Source organism: Phoxinus phoxinus (genome assembly GCF_949152265.1).
Source record: "Phoxinus phoxinus genome assembly, chromosome: 13".
In the NCBI taxonomy this organism is placed as follows: Eukaryota; Metazoa; Chordata; class Actinopteri; order Cypriniformes; family Leuciscidae; genus Phoxinus; species Phoxinus phoxinus.
The window spans coordinates 32,768,314-32,783,993 of record NC_136888.1 but is presented as its reverse complement, the minus strand read 5'-3'; the positions used below and the strand labels follow the sequence as shown (position 1 = coordinate 32,783,993).

The 15,680-nt window shown below is 38.1% G+C and overlaps 1 protein-coding gene across 3 annotated transcripts in view; it reads left to right on the top strand.

Moving 5' to 3' along the window:
- The window catches only part of daam2 (dishevelled associated activator of morphogenesis 2), an 80,657-nt gene that overhangs the window by 10,807 nt on the left and 54,170 nt on the right, over window positions 1–15,680 (top strand). For 2 of the 3 annotated variants that reach the window (XM_079632337.1, XM_079632335.1), the window contains exons 1-2: window positions 867–1,181; window positions 14,366–14,596. In XM_079632337.1, coding sequence (XP_079488463.1) covers window positions 14,429–14,596 — 168 coding nt within the window. In that variant the 5' untranslated portion in view covers window positions 867–1,181; window positions 14,366–14,428. Of the gene's footprint in view, window positions 1–866; window positions 1,182–14,365; window positions 14,597–15,680 lie in introns of those variants that run through there. The other variant, XM_079632336.1, reaches the window with a different exon arrangement.

Genomic DNA, 15,680 nt, shown 5'->3' with positions numbered 1-15,680 from the left:
TAAAATAAGTATTAATAATAATAAAAAATAGTGCAATTCAAAATATGCTAGTGCACCTTCTTTTATAAATTTGATTTCCTGAAAAAGTGTCTGGTAAAAAATATAAGTGGCTGGTAAAATTGGGAATCCACCAGCCATTAAAAAAAGTTAATTTCCCACCCTGATAACAATCCATTTTAGTTTAATATAATCAGTTTGCAAAGATATCTGCAATTTCCAAAAATGCTTATGGATTATTTAATATTGCTATCGAAAACATTTGCTTAAAACTAAATGTATTGCCGTCTAATTAAAACAAAGAGACAAAATTATATTTTTTAATAAAATACATAGACTAATACTTCTATAAAGAGACACTTAAAGACTTTTACTGCATTTGAAAAGAGACATGGCCATTGCATCACTGTATTGTCTACATGAGTTGTTAGTCCCATTTGCGACTATATTTAAAATTTAGAATGGCTCTTTCTTCCACACCCTCTTAAATGAGTGTACACATTCTTCTGTCAAATGTTCAGTCAGAGTGTTCTGTATGCGCCCTAAAGCGGTCAGGACACAATACACAGTGAAAATATATCTGTGCTGAACTTATTCTTAACCTCCGGGCAAATTCCAATCGTAAGTGAGCATCCCTATCCCCGACTCACTCCTCACTAGTCACGCAGAGCCCTTGAAGTGGGGACTTTGGAGGAAGCAGGGCACTTGTGTGTCACAAAGACGCTGTTTGGAACACATTTGGCGAAGGGAGCAATGAAAGACCACGTAATTTCCTCATTAGCTAGGAAAAGACTCATTCCCTCTCACTCCATCTCTTCTCATGCTGGTTTACAGATACATGCTGTCATGTGCTAAACCCGGATTCCAGAGAAGGAGAAAGGGAGGGGAGTGAGAGAGAGAGAGAGAGAGAGAGAGATGTGAGAGAGGGAGGGAGCAATGTCAACAGCTTTGATTCCAGCACAGTCAGCTGAAATCCAGGCTCTGGCGGAGTAGCTCTCTGGTCGCTCTGGGTTGGAAGTATCATTTTTAAAGCGCAGATTCACAACAGTTTCAAATAAAAGAAAAGGAGAAACGTGTGTATGTGAGGACTGGGATGCACAGATTTAAAGGGCACTAGGAAACATTCTGGCTTACAGTGAGTAGGGCAAGGATGGTATATCCGAAAGGGCTGGACTCTGAAGTGGGTGAGTACTTGCATCCTTCCATTCTGGTGCATTTTATGGCTAAAAACCTTTTTACAAGATCAAATACTCCTCTTTAGTGCATTAAATGCATTTTAAATTAAGAAGGAGGGTTATATGAGGACTATTTAAATGGCAGATGTAAGCTGTCTGTCAAAAAAAAAGTGTGCGGCTGTTTCCATGCATTTGACAGCGCCATCCATATTTGATCCGGGAAAGGTGGCATTTTTAGAAATGAAGGATGAGAATTGAAGTGTTATTCATTTAGAATTATATAAAACTCCTGATTCATAATTTCTCCAGCATATGATAAATCTACACAGAGCAAAAAAAAAACCTGCTAATGACAGACAGCATCTCGATGTTGGGACACACTGCAATCCACTTACTTTGGGAGAATCTCCCAAGTTCTCTTAAAGTGTCTCTGAACAGTGTGTCTGTTCCCCTTGTGAGGGTGTTTGGTCAGTCATACATTTTTGAGATGGTAAGGACAGAGTTGAGCTCTCTCATCTGGAAAAGGCTATAACAAGCATGGTTGCACAGTTTTATTTTACAGTACTTGCACTTTCAATGTACTTACAGTGTACTTACCCACAAAAGTACTGAGGGTTACACTTTATTTTAAGGTGTCATTGTCACAGTGTAATTATATATTTAAGTACTGAGTAATATTAATTGAGAACATGTACTTACTGTAGGGTTAGGGTAGCATTAGGGTTTGGTTGAGGGTTAGTTGCATGTAATTATGCATAAGTTACTGTTATTACTATGGTAAGTACATGTAACATACAGTATGTAACACGGTCAAATAAAAGTGTTACTGTACTGAGTAGTGTAAGGTAACTCCATGTTTTAGGGGTAGGTTCAGGATAAGTACCTAGTTAGTGCCATTACTACAATAAGTACATATGTTCATGCAAAACAGGACTGTAAAATAAAGTACATCCACACGCATCTACCTTGAAATCAATTAAGTGCAGTCTCTCACAAAGATGCTCCTTCCGCACTCAATCCTGTCTGTTGTTCAACCATGCAAATGGCTTTTCCTGGCACAGCATCACATGAGTGGAACCAAGTGACATATGGAGAGAACTGTGAATGTACATAAGGACATTAAAGGGGTCATGAATGTCATTTTATGTTTCCCGAGGTTCAAAACTGTCATCATTTAGAAATTATAGGCCCCTCTAACCCCTGATTTAGAAATGTCTATTTTAAGACTTCAATGTAAAAACACTCTGGTATGTTTGTGTAATGTCTTTGTATGATATTAATAAAAGGGTCAAGACAAAATGTTTAATTATTACTGCATCAAACTCCAAAGCTGAATAAAAGTTTATTTGTCGCTAAATGAATCACACACATATGATGTCTAGCATGAGCTGGTTTAGGGGTGAGAGATTAGACTCACGATAACAACACATATCTCAATATAGTTATTTTATTTTGATATTAAAAATAAGAACAAAAACTGCAAATTACAAATAATAGGACAAATACAATACAATAAAGATATCAGATAAAATCGATAAGGCATTAATTTATTCAGGTACAGACTATTTAAGAGTAGAATGCAAGTAAGAAATACTGCAGAAATTGAATAATCAATTGTGAAAATATAACATTATATAGTCAGACTCGTCACTGTATGAATTAAAGATACACTGATCCTTATTAAAACCATAGGATTAGTCAATCAAGAGCAGTGAGTGATTCTCATTTTCTTTAGTTGTTTGATCAGCGGGTATATTAGGCTGCTTTCACTTTAATGCATTTATCCAACACACTTATACACATTCGATTTACTCTCAGCGGACTGTGTTTATGTGAATACTTGCCAATGCGATCATTTAGGCCTAGAATTTATTCCGTGTGTATTTGACCGTTCAGTCAAAAGTCGCAAATCATCACAATCTGTGTTGGCTTTCTGCCGCTTCGCGCACATTACTTGCCTTAATGCTTTTACAGATTTGAAAGTGTGCTGTCGATGGGATTTGGACTAAATAAGAAAACAGTTTTTATGTCCACACTACAGGATGCCCAGGAATTTGATGTGGGGCACTGTATGATCAGGTTTCTCTCACAGCCCCAGTGACATATGGGAAATGCCCTGTACAGTCTACTGGAATGTTAAACATCTAACAACTAACCAGTAACTCTGGGTATAAATAGTGTCCAGTTCAGATCAGTCAATGATCTATTTGTGGGAGTCTCAGAAACGGCTGCTTGGGAAGAAGTGTCTCAGTGGTACAACATGCTTGAGAGTGTCCTGAATTCCACTTCATGCCCATATACTGTAAACATCTGTCCTGTTTCTGGCAGGATGACTTTATAAACAGCTTGTTTATTGCAAGGCGTTTAAGGACAGATACCTCCGGGGAACCTGGAGTGTGGAACGCTAAAGATCTGGAAAAGTATTCTGGATATTATTGGAAGACTTGAGGGAATGATTAAGTCAAGTTGAATAATTTACACCACCAGGTTTAGTTGGCAACTTTTCACTTCTAAATTTATCGAGTTAACATGTAAAACTGCTTGGAATAGAATAGTCTCTTTCAATCAAGAGTATGTTTTGAATTAATTGCACAGCTAGAAATATTAGGAATTTTGTATTTTACCATGGTAGACCAAAGAAGAGTGTGTACCATACTTAGTATTAGTCATGTCAAGTCCCATTTATTTATACAGCACCAGGACAGCCTGTGCAATTCGGATGCCCGTTTCAAACCCAATTAGAAAGAAATACATTGAATGCAATGCCTAATGATAATAGTCCATAAACGCATTCGATCTACCACCATCCACACATTCCATCTCTTTTGAACTATTCTTACAATCACGACCAAAAATAAAAAACAGCAATATAATCTTCGTCACTCTCTCTGCCCCCTCAGCGAAAATAAAATTATACTTTTAAATATGAAACTAAAACCGCCAGTAGATGGCAGCAAATCATTGTCTTACTGAGTAAGTCATTGAATCATTCAGTCAAAAGATGAATTCAAAACGGCTGACAAAGCAACTAGGAGTGTGTCTCATTTCTTATTTGTGCATCCCCGTTTCCTTTCTTTGCTTCCTTTCTTCTCGTCTCATCTCCATCCCTGTTAGTATGCGAGGAAGTGAAAGAAAATTCTAGACACTTCAGAGTGAGGCATCAGCTGCGCTTGAGGGATCTGCCCTTATATTGTTGAAGTTGAAGAAATTAATCATAAATAATAATAAAGCAAGATGCCCTGTTGAAATATACGAGATATAAACTGCAATGGTAACATGTTGATTCAATGCAGTTCAATAACAGCGTCGATGTTGCAAAGTTTATCAATGAGGAAATGATTACAAACGCAGATCATTTATCCATATCATTTCAGGTCAAGTTTTTGTTCTCATGCGATATTGCCAGTACAGTCAGGTCGATAACATTTTCTGGATATTGTTTGTCTTTTAAGCCCCAAATGAGCAAGCCAATGCTGACAGTAGCATGGAACCAAAACTTCATCAGGGGACAGAAGTGGGAAAAAAATAACCTTGGGAGAAACTCGGGGGGCCAGTTCTCTTCTGGCATTAAGCAAATTCCTTCATGCATCATGTATTTTTGTGTAAGCACTGCATTACTCTGCAAAAGTCTGTGTTAAAAATGGAGACCACTGTGTTTGTCATTTTACTCCTTCAGACAGTGAAGCTTGGAGGAATGTTCTACTCTAAATGTAAATCCATCACATCCTTGACCTCTGATTTCTATAATGCTCTCTGAAGTCTTTGTTAAAGGAGAGAAACACGACAGCTGCATTGTAAACTGCGCTGTCAAACTGACGTATTGCAATTTGTAGTCCTCCGTTTTAGTTAAAGTGAATGAATTCACAATGACTAGAAGCAGATGTTGACATGGTTTGAATTTATTAGAGAGAATGAATGAAACCGGGTTGATCAACACTCTTTGCGGATCCTTGTTTTCTAGTAGTTTAGCAGAATGGTTTAAACTTTTAGAAAGGCAGATTCAGAAGCTCTAGCCAATGGCCAGTTGTTTGTTGGGTTGTCATCATCTGCAAGAAAACAAAAGTGCAAGAGGGGTGGATGTTAATGTTGATAGTTATGTGTGCAGTTGACAGAGTAACTGTTAATCGGTACCATATTGAGTCAAGGACTTGTGAAACAAAATCTAGTCAGGAAATCTGTATTGATCCTCAGCCCTAAAAAGGTTATGATTATTTAAATCAAATTAAAATGTCAATTTCCCCAATAATTGTGTTTTATGCTTTAAACAATATCGGATAACAACATGATTATTAATGTTACTCTCGGTCAGAGGAGCCAAGTAGTTTGGATGTAAATTTGAATGTCAGAAGCTGTGAGATGCAGTGATTTAATTAGCGACAGTGTATTGAATACAGAATCTGCATCTAAAGCTACATACATATCACAAACGATGCATTGACACGGTGATCAATGCAGCATTTAGGTGGCAAAAACATGTACAGAATTAACAATTACACACACAAAAAATGGAATATATGATTTTTGTCATTAACAACATTTTAGGGACCATTCACAAAGCATTCTTGCATCTGTCTATGCTATATTAATTTATTTGAGTCATATCTAGCATGCTTTTGTATGAGTTTTAGAAAGCTTTAAACAGAATTGGAAGCAGGCAACTGTTTTGGCTGTGTGTAACAGCTTGGCTCAGGTTTTTACTGTGAAATTTTTGATTGCTCCTTCCCCAAAGGCTGTAGTCTTTCTCTTATCTTACGAGAGGAGAGAGAGGAAGTGATTTGTAGAGAATAGAGGAGAGATAGGACGGGCTGGGTTTGCCGGGCATCATCTGTGTTGCACGTAGGCACTTAAAGGTCCTCCTTCATAGATGTGATATACTTTGCCTTGACAACTCAGATCATGCCACAGGTCAAAGACCTTTCTGTAATCCTGTAACTCAAACAGTAAGTTAAGTAGTGCTGTATGCCTTCCATGCAGTATAAGTCACTATGTATAAAAGCGTCTGCCAAATGCATACATGGCATGTAAATACTCCTTCCCCTTCATAGATTTATCCTCTCCAGTCCCCTTTTTCTAAGTTATGTGTTTTTCATTGGCTTGAAATATGGTCAGTCATCTATCAGGTTTGAATATAATCTACATAACTATGTGTAGTTTTAGTTAGACGGTTGGTGCACATGTGTTGTACTAAAATGTTTGTAGATGGCAGGCATGTGATTATGTGAGTCAAAGCAGATGAGATAAATCAACCCATGTTTGCATGCAGTCAGCCAATGCTTTAGCCCTGTTATTTATGCAATGCCCTCTGTCCTTCCATATTAAACTCCCCTCTGCACGCACACATGTACACACGTGCCAAAAGACACACAATTGACACACAACAGCAGTCAATGACCTGAATGCTATATTGACCATTTTCCCATTATAGTCCCATTGTCCCAGATGCAAACTATAAGCAGCAAAGAAAACATGTTGGTCACATTCTTAATAAATGTTGCACCAATTATTACAATATGTTGCTTTCTCAATATGGTGTGATGCATTTGACAGTTTTAAGTTTAAAAGACAGTTTTTAGATAGATATAAACATGTTTTCACGTGGTTTCACTCGCTTACAATGCAGGCGTGATCGGGCTTTCGCAGTGGTCGGCCCTAAGCTGTGGAATAACCTACAACTACTTGTTAAAACAGCTTCCACATTAACTGAATTTAAATCCTTGCTAAAAATGTTTTTTTTTTTTCTCTCTTGTGCTTTTAATAAACCGTAACTTTTATGTTTCTTGCTCTGTTTTGTTTGTTGGGTTACTTTTCTGTACAGCAGTTTGGCCAACCAAGGCTGATTTTAAATGTGCTTTATAAATAAGATTTGATTTGATTTGGTCTCAAAGCATTCACTTCAATGGAAATAAAGCCATTTTATAGAACTCATTAAAACTATCATGTTTTGAAGTGAGCTGCAATGCCATTTACATTATAAAGTAACATTTAATCAAATTATGTAGAGAAGATTTGCACAACAAAAACCACAACCTCTTAAAATCTCTTTTAGTGTGTGCAAATACAGAATTGCTTTCTGTTTGAAATGTTACAGGCTTCAACCAAACCGGTAAGAAAGCCTACATTTTTATTGCAGTTGAAAGATGTAAAGCATATCATTCACGTGGGTGATGTGAAGGGACTCTACTTATGATACACGAATAATATGCGTGGCAGCAGAGAAAGTGTCAAAGAATATCTATGAATGAGAAAACAAGATTGGTGTACAAGATAGGGAGGAGAAGACAAAAGTACAGATTTTGTAGTTTCTCAATTAATATGAAGACATAAAAGTTACATGCATGCTTTTTTTAAGAATGTTTTTAAATTTAAAATGATTTACTCTACCTTGTACAATGCAAGACTGGTTAGCATGACTTTTCCCGGTGGAAAACAAGATTTATCATGACGTCAAAACATACAATGAAAAAGCATGGTGAACACTGGCTTTCAAGTTTCATTGGCCATTTTTATTGGTTTATTTAAAAATGTAAAAACATAACATCTCTTCATAGGTGCAGAAGGTTGATGCACTTACAGACACAAATGATACAAGAGCTTGGAAAAATGCAGAAGTGTAATCATCAGTTTCCACTGAACTAATGCTGAAGTGAACTGGTTTCTTTGAGTCATGAGAGGACCAGAGATGAACTTGATTGTGAGATTCTGGGGAAGTTTGATTTATTCATTACACCATCCTCCAAATTGGCTGACATGTAAGAATGCATAATCGTGGTCGATAACACTCATGCTGAAAATCAAAATCAATATATAAACAGACACAGTGCATGTACAGTGTGAGTGCAGTGTCCTTTATTTGTGAGTGCACATCAAATGAAGATATGCTGTATACATTAGCAAAGTGAACCTTTTCAGCTGAAGAAAAGTTCATTGCCGTGAACATCACACAGCTGTTTTTAAATGTATAAAGGTTAGGCTAAGTACTGAATTTTAGTTATTGTAAGTTCATTTAGCTGTTGTACAATTTTGTAAGACCGGCTATGTCCTGATGCTACTGTACTGTATTGCTTTACTCTAAAGTAAGCAAGCAAGCAAAGTATTTCCTTTTAATGTGTAGTTTGTGAATTGTCCCAGTTATCTTGTTTGTACTTAATTAAAAACTGTTCTTATTTTCACTCCCATAACATAATATATTTATTCCAGTTGGGCTTTGTCTGTTGTTGCTCTATTTTTTCCTCAGACACTGGGAACGAGTGGCTATACTGGCTTTGGAGATCAGATGGGGGCCCTCAGGAAAGGACAACCTCTCTGATATTACTTGTAAAAACAGGGAGAGAAAGAGAGAGTAATAGAAAGAAAATGAAAAGATTCCATTTGGCCACTGTGACAGAGGCGTTTTGGAATGCCAAAGATTCCTTGGAGTTCCCTTGGGTTTATTGTGAGAACATTATGAAATGAATTCTGGGGGAAACGTGTGGGGTAGCATTACATAAGGCCCAGGCTCTGTCTTTATAGAGAGAACATACAATTATTTGGAGGAGAGATAAAATGATGTGAGAGAGGCGTCTGCATGTGTAACAGCAGCAGAAAGAAAGAGTTTATCATTGTGCTAAACTCATCGCCACAATGCTGTTTTTGGTACATTGCTAAGGGGTTGCTGGAGTGTATTCTGGTTGGTTGTTTAATTGCACTGGTCAAAAGATCCTTCATCCATGTCTCTATGATATTTTTGTCTTTCAATATTGCTGAGGTCGCCTACCATAGGCTCACTCAGCGCTGCGTCTTATACCCAATGTAAAATCTTTTGCTTTGTAGCCATGAGCTACACACAAATAATTGACTGATCCGATTTACACCACAGGCTCGTGTGGTCGTTGTAAATCTTCAATCCCCTCACAGATTATCTTAAGTCGCAAAAAGACTTTTGCTGAACCAGGAGTAAAATCCATACAGGATGCACTCACCAACAAGGCCTGAAAATTACAAATACATTTTAGGTAGGCTACGTTAAGGCCATCAACCAACTTTAGAGTCAGAAATGCGTGTATCTAAGGGAATGACTTCAACTTCATGAACGGAGCCCGTGTGAAGCCTTCCAGGACCACAGATAGTCCCAGGAAGGAACATAAATGGGACAGGACGTTCTCATCCATCTCATCCCACACATAAAACGGAAGACAAGTGAACTTTAAGAGTCACCAGGCCCACTCTGACAGAGACATGTTCCTGTAGGATCTCCAGCACTGGTCCAAATTGCAATTACTTGTGATGCCATACTTCTCCCCGAACCTGAGATAATAGTCCGGCTCTGATCGGACTCCACAAGAGACGCAAACACACCCCAAAACACAAAGTTATTTTATCTTTTGACAAATAAGAAGTCATTATACTATAAACAAATACTTTTAGTTTCAGACATTAAAAAATCCTCCTTAATGCAAAAAATAAATAAAACCAAGCTGCCAGAATGATTAATATTTCTGTCCATTTGTGGTGTCACACTGAGACCGATATTTGCATTTCACCGCCTCTACAACACACACAGAAGTGACATGAGGAAAGAGAGAGGTAGCCTAACTGCAACTTTTAAACTAGTTTTCACAAATATTAAGATGTTGGGGAAGATTATAAACATTATTGAAAATTACACCAGATGCGAGCGGTGTGATGCCTCACGTCAAAAGCACATAGAAAACGCTGACTACACTGGATATGGACAGTAGACAGATGCCCAGTTTTATTTTTTACTTACTCCATATGCTACTTCTCACAACAGGACAAATGAATAAGGAAAGGCTGTCTAGTTTAGACAGCGAGTTTGTGTGTCTGTACAGGCTGAAGGACTCCAGCGTTAGGGTGTGAGCAAAAACACGCTATTTTCGTGTGTGTACCTTTAAATGAAAATGAGATGTTACTCCCCTCCCCCTTTCCAGAAGAGGGCGGAGCCTTTACAGCTCATGCCTCAGACACTCCAGCAACAGCAAAACTGGAGAATTTCAAGCTACCAAAATGTCAGAAATTGTCAGTAGGTGTTGGCCTTAAATGTTCGAACCGGAGTCGGACACTCATGGAGAGCCTCGGGAAGAAGTTACATTTTTTTTTTAGACGGCAACATTTCTAAATGGTTAGTTAATGAATTTACCGAGGATTAGTGACACGCTGAGAATGGCTGATTTCAAGATATCGAAAACGAATTATTAAGATCTGTAAAGAACAAAAGCAGGAAAAAAAAAGAAGAATAAGAAATTTGAGGACTGATGGCGTGGGCACCTTATGAAGTGTTGGTGAGGAGGCGTCCGCGTGATCAGGCAACTAGTTGCTGTGTTTCTATATGGGCTTCAGACAATTGTCACATCTAGAGTCTGTCCCTAGAGCGTCAGCTACTGACACAACGTTGAGTAAACCTATTAAAAGGAAACCTTATTTCAATGTAAGTATAGGGGATAGTTTTACTTTTTAGATAGATAGATAGATACTTTTTAGTATATGGCTATATGGCAAATGAAAAGCATAAGTCTGATCACTTGTAAAAAGTTATAGTACTATATACTTTGGTATTTGAGGTATCATTTGTGTCTGTAGCATAAATGGTGTAGGATAAGATACCAAAGTTTAATACTTAGGTTGAAGATACTAACCGAAGTATGCACACAAATAATAGTGATGTTACTTAAGCATATACCAATAATGGTCCCAATAATAAGTAACTGACCTGGTCTATTCTGTGTTGTTGAAAGCAGGAACATTTTTATTTTGTTTTGACTGTACAATTTTTAAGACACGTCAGTTTAAATAGTTATTTCACTAACTAATTTTAGTTGAGAAGGAATATGGATGTTTTGTTTATTGGTATGTTATTTAATGTGATTATCTGATTTAAGAAAAAAATAAAAATAATTCTGCCTGAGACCGATGCTGCTGATCACACAAGCAATAAAAAATAATGCAGGAGATAGAAACCAGTGGAGCAGTGTGTGTGTGTGTGAGGGAAAACACTCCTCCTCTCCTCCACTGAGCTACTTCCAGCAGCACACAGGATGATGTGGATGTAGTCATGAGCTGAATGAGAAATGCCAACATCCCCCCACCACCACCACCTCCTCCTCCTTCTCCTCCTCCTCATCTCTGTCTGACTCTTTCCCTGTCTCTCTTTATACACCACTGCTCTCATAGTTTACCCTTCATGCCCTACCTTGCATGAGACACAGCATGTAGATTATTATGCGACTGCCGCTAGAGATGGTATGAGGAGGAGACTACTCTCTGAAAAATTAATGGAGGAAAAAACTATTGTTTAATATGGAAGCTGTAGAAATGGAAGTCCTGTCTTTCATTTGCAAGAGCCAGTCTCCTTTTTTCTTCTGTGAGCTGCCGTTCTACTGCATATGTAGGCAGCATCTCATAATTGAACCTCATAATGTAAATGATTTGGTTTTTCTCGCTGCACAAATGTCCCTCCTCACCATCCTCATGAGCATCTGAGACTTGACATCACACTAAATTATTAAAGTTAGGTCCTAAACTTATCTCGGTGTTAAAGATAAAAGTTGTGTTTGTCTTTGCTGCGTTTATATATTCAGAATGTTGTTGCTTTATTAAGAAAAGGGTTAATATCTTTAAAGTACATTGGCAGTACCACTCTATTAGATGTTTAACATGTTTAGAGACCGATCTTCAGTCTCTGCTTCCTTTAATGTACGCAGATTAAAGCCTTTGCTGCTGTTCTATACTGCAGTAAAATAGGCATTTATTTGAGGGCTGTAAGCAAACTGCATGAAGAATTTATGTAGAAGCTATAAAAAAATTACTTGATGGTTATGTAGTGATGTGATTTCCCGTTTAGAACTGATGATACATTATTGATGGGCTTTAGGGGAGCTTGATATACTTCCTAGGGATGGAAATCATAATGAATTTAAATTTTACATAATATTCCTTAATAATTAGCCTAACAATTATTGTATTAGTCTAGGATCAGTGTGATTTGTGTTGTTGACTGATTCATTAAAAAAAACAAGTTATGTTTGTTTGTTGTTGTATGTTAGTGGCAGTCTAGAAGATGAGATTTTAATTGTTTCGTTTATTTAGTGGCAACTAGTCTTTCTTTAAGTCCTCCTCTCACATCACATTTAAGCGAATTTAACAAAAACACATTTTTTTTCCATATCAACTAATTTTGCTGTAGTACTTTAGATACAAAGTAGGACACACTGTCTGAGTATACAAGTAGGATTAGTAGTATTTATATTAATAGTTGTGTTCTGTCTGCATCAACCTGCTTTTGGTTTACATGGTTTTTAGCCAATTTGGGCTGGTCTAGATGGTTGACCTGCTCAAGCGGGCCTGGTTTTAATCTGGCCGGTCATCTTGGACAAGCTAGTTAGAGCTACTAGATTATGTCACACCGTGTTGGTGTTTGCAGCAGGGCCTAGACTTGCACCTGTCTTCTAGGGTTTGAGAAATAATCTGAAATAAACCAGACTGACACTTTCATTTCCGTGTCACATTTTTTTTGGTAAGCTTAATGGAAACCACTACCATTCTGAATATGGTGGACGTACTTGTGAGAACAGTGAGTCTAAGAACGCTGGGCCTGTTTCCCTCTTGTGTTTTCTCCGTTCCGGTGAGTGTGATGGGTACGGCCGCCTCTTATGGCAATTACTCATGCTCTCCCTCGCTTTCCCTCTCTTTTGCCATTGGCGATCATTGTAGCCTGGAAACAGAGAGGTCTTTGTAGCGCCCTGGGGGTTATGCCAGCACATCCAGAGAGGTGCCAGGAGGTTCCATTCTCTGTGCCCACACGGACCGAAGAAGCGCTGGAGAGGGATGAGAGTTGTTGCTTTGCAGAGTCCCAGCTCCTTTATGGCCACTCCACACAGCTGAAGGGTTTCAGCCTCTAGAACAGCCTCTGTCTTTCATTGATGTTCCCATTCTGATGCTGAGAAATTAAAGCTGCCGGACTGCTGTGAAACTGCTTTAGATCCAATATCAGTGAGGTACATTAATGAAGGGAAGAACATATCGGGCAGTACGGAGGTCTATTCTAAACTCTCAACATGCTTGAGAAATTTTTTTTTTGGGTTCCATTTCTATTTATTCAGTTTCTTGTTGTTTGTCTTTAATGTTTTTCAATGCATTTAAACAATTTGGTTAGTGGTATTCAGGGCTTTACATTAACCTTTTTTTTCTCACCTGCCACTGTGGTGATTACTAGCCACCCAGCATTTTCACAGGCCACAAATTTGACATCTATACCATGGGGAAAAACTGCCATATAGGTATTTTTAATATTATCTCATGATTTGGCAGCAGGTTTATTAGGCTGCTGTCCCTTTAAGACCTGACGCACTGATCCATTACACTGTTACACATGCATTTTCTTTCTAAACTGTTTACGTTCACAAAACATAACGTGTTTATTTGAATACTCTGCAATACCAGCATTTTGACATTGTTTTGTGTATTTATTACTGTTTACGTGCAATACGCAAAACAAACTCAATTTAGTACTAAGAGGCGGCACTTTGGGTGTGAGCACAAAATCTGCAGGAATGAGTAAAATTATGCGAAATATACGCAAAATCCCACGCTGAAATTCAAGCCCTGTAACACCAACAATATTCATCTGGAGCAAATAAAACGAGTCGAGTGAGGCGGGTTTGTGTGCAACTCGCAGTCGGAGAGATTAGAGAGAATGCGCTGCTGGTATTGTGTATCCTGCGGAAGAGTTTCAGATATTTCAAAGTAACACTACTTTTCACTAGTTTATTATTTCAGATGCCTTTTTAAAAGACTACAATTGTAAAGTGTATATATTATATATAAAATGCAAGCTGCTAAAGTGGCTAGTAGGAGTGACTGCGTTACACGCCACTGCTGAAATCCACCTGCATTTGGCGGGTGTTAATGTCAAGCCTTGGTGGTGCTGTATGATTACGGGTATTTCATTAGCTACCTTAAGGCAAGGCAAGGCAGGTTTATTTATATAGCACATTTCATACACAATAGTAATTCAAAGTGCTTTACATAGAAGAAATTAAAATAATCAAAATAAATAAGAATAATTAAAACAGTTTAGAATAAAAAATAAAACAAAATACAGTACAAACAGTGGCACAGTGCTCATTCAGTGCTCATTAACATGGCCGTTTTGTGTGGTTCTAATTAAATCCTGATTGGCTCTTTTTTCTCTCTTTCAGATCATGCCCCGTAGATAGCAGACTCTTGGCTCCCTGGTTGTCGGCTCCTCCGGATTGGAGAGGATGCCTCCCCGGAAGCGCACGCGGCCCGCCCTGGGCTTTCTGTGCTGCTTCAGTAGCAGTGAACCTCCTGAGATCAACCTGAAAGACAGTGTCCCGCTGCAGCTGCTGGAGTTCAGTGCGCCCATGCCCCCCGAGGAAGAACTGCATGCCCGCTTCTCTGAATTAGTGGTTAGTATCTGCTGGCTAGTCTGCTGGTCGTGGTTTTTGCCCTGAAATCTGTTTAATTTACTTCTAGATTCATTCAAGGAATCCATAATGCAACACATAAGTGGAAAATTTGAGGCGCAATCTGTGTCTCGGTGACTTTGCATAGTTTCCTCAAATGTATGATCAACTTTTCTACAAGTGATCCAAACTGATGTTAGACATTGATGCTGACTTGCATTATTGAGGTTCGGGCAATCTTACAAGTTCAGTGAAGCAAATTCAATACTGATCTCGGCTGCTGCCAAACAACAGTGGTTTGGAGCATCTTGAATAATACAGTTTAATGAACAAAGTAGGGCATGTAATCTTTAAATGACTTAAACATCCAGTTATAGGGATAGTTCACCCTAAAATGAAAATGAAGTCATCATTTACTCACACTGGTGTTGGTCTAATACTGCATGCCCTTCTTTCTTTTATGGACCACAAAAGGAGAATTAATTTTATTTTTCTGTCTGTCTCTCTTTTTCTGTCTGGCTCCTTTTCTGTCTTTCTCCGCCCTGTATTTGAGCTAAAAACAGATTGTGGAAAGGAAATAAATAAAGCAGCTCATCATTTGGAGTCAAAACATGCCCAACATATGGGAGCTGTTAGGTAAATCACAGCAGCCTCAAGCTTGATACAAAAAGAAAAATATATAATATAATATCATTGGTTTTACTGAAAAAAGCAGACTGCTGCCATGCACCATTCTTTCACTATGGGTTATCCCTATCCATTTAAACAAACAAATGAACAAACATGCCCTGCTCTGCCTGACATGTAAATGGCTGCAACGCATGTGGAGCAAGACTTGTCCCTGTTCTCCAAAGACCAAACAAATACCCAAGTGACAGTGTTTTCCATATATGAGAAATATGTCAAATCATGCACTTGTTGCAATAATATGCTAAATATTCTCTCACAGGAAGCTGGAAGAAACCTGACAGAACTGGGTCACTGTTGACAGGATTAACAGTTTTTTGGAAAACAGTTTTTTTGCACATACGTGAATATATTTTGGTTTATATTTAATATGTATAAACCTGTAGTAGGTTTGCTGATT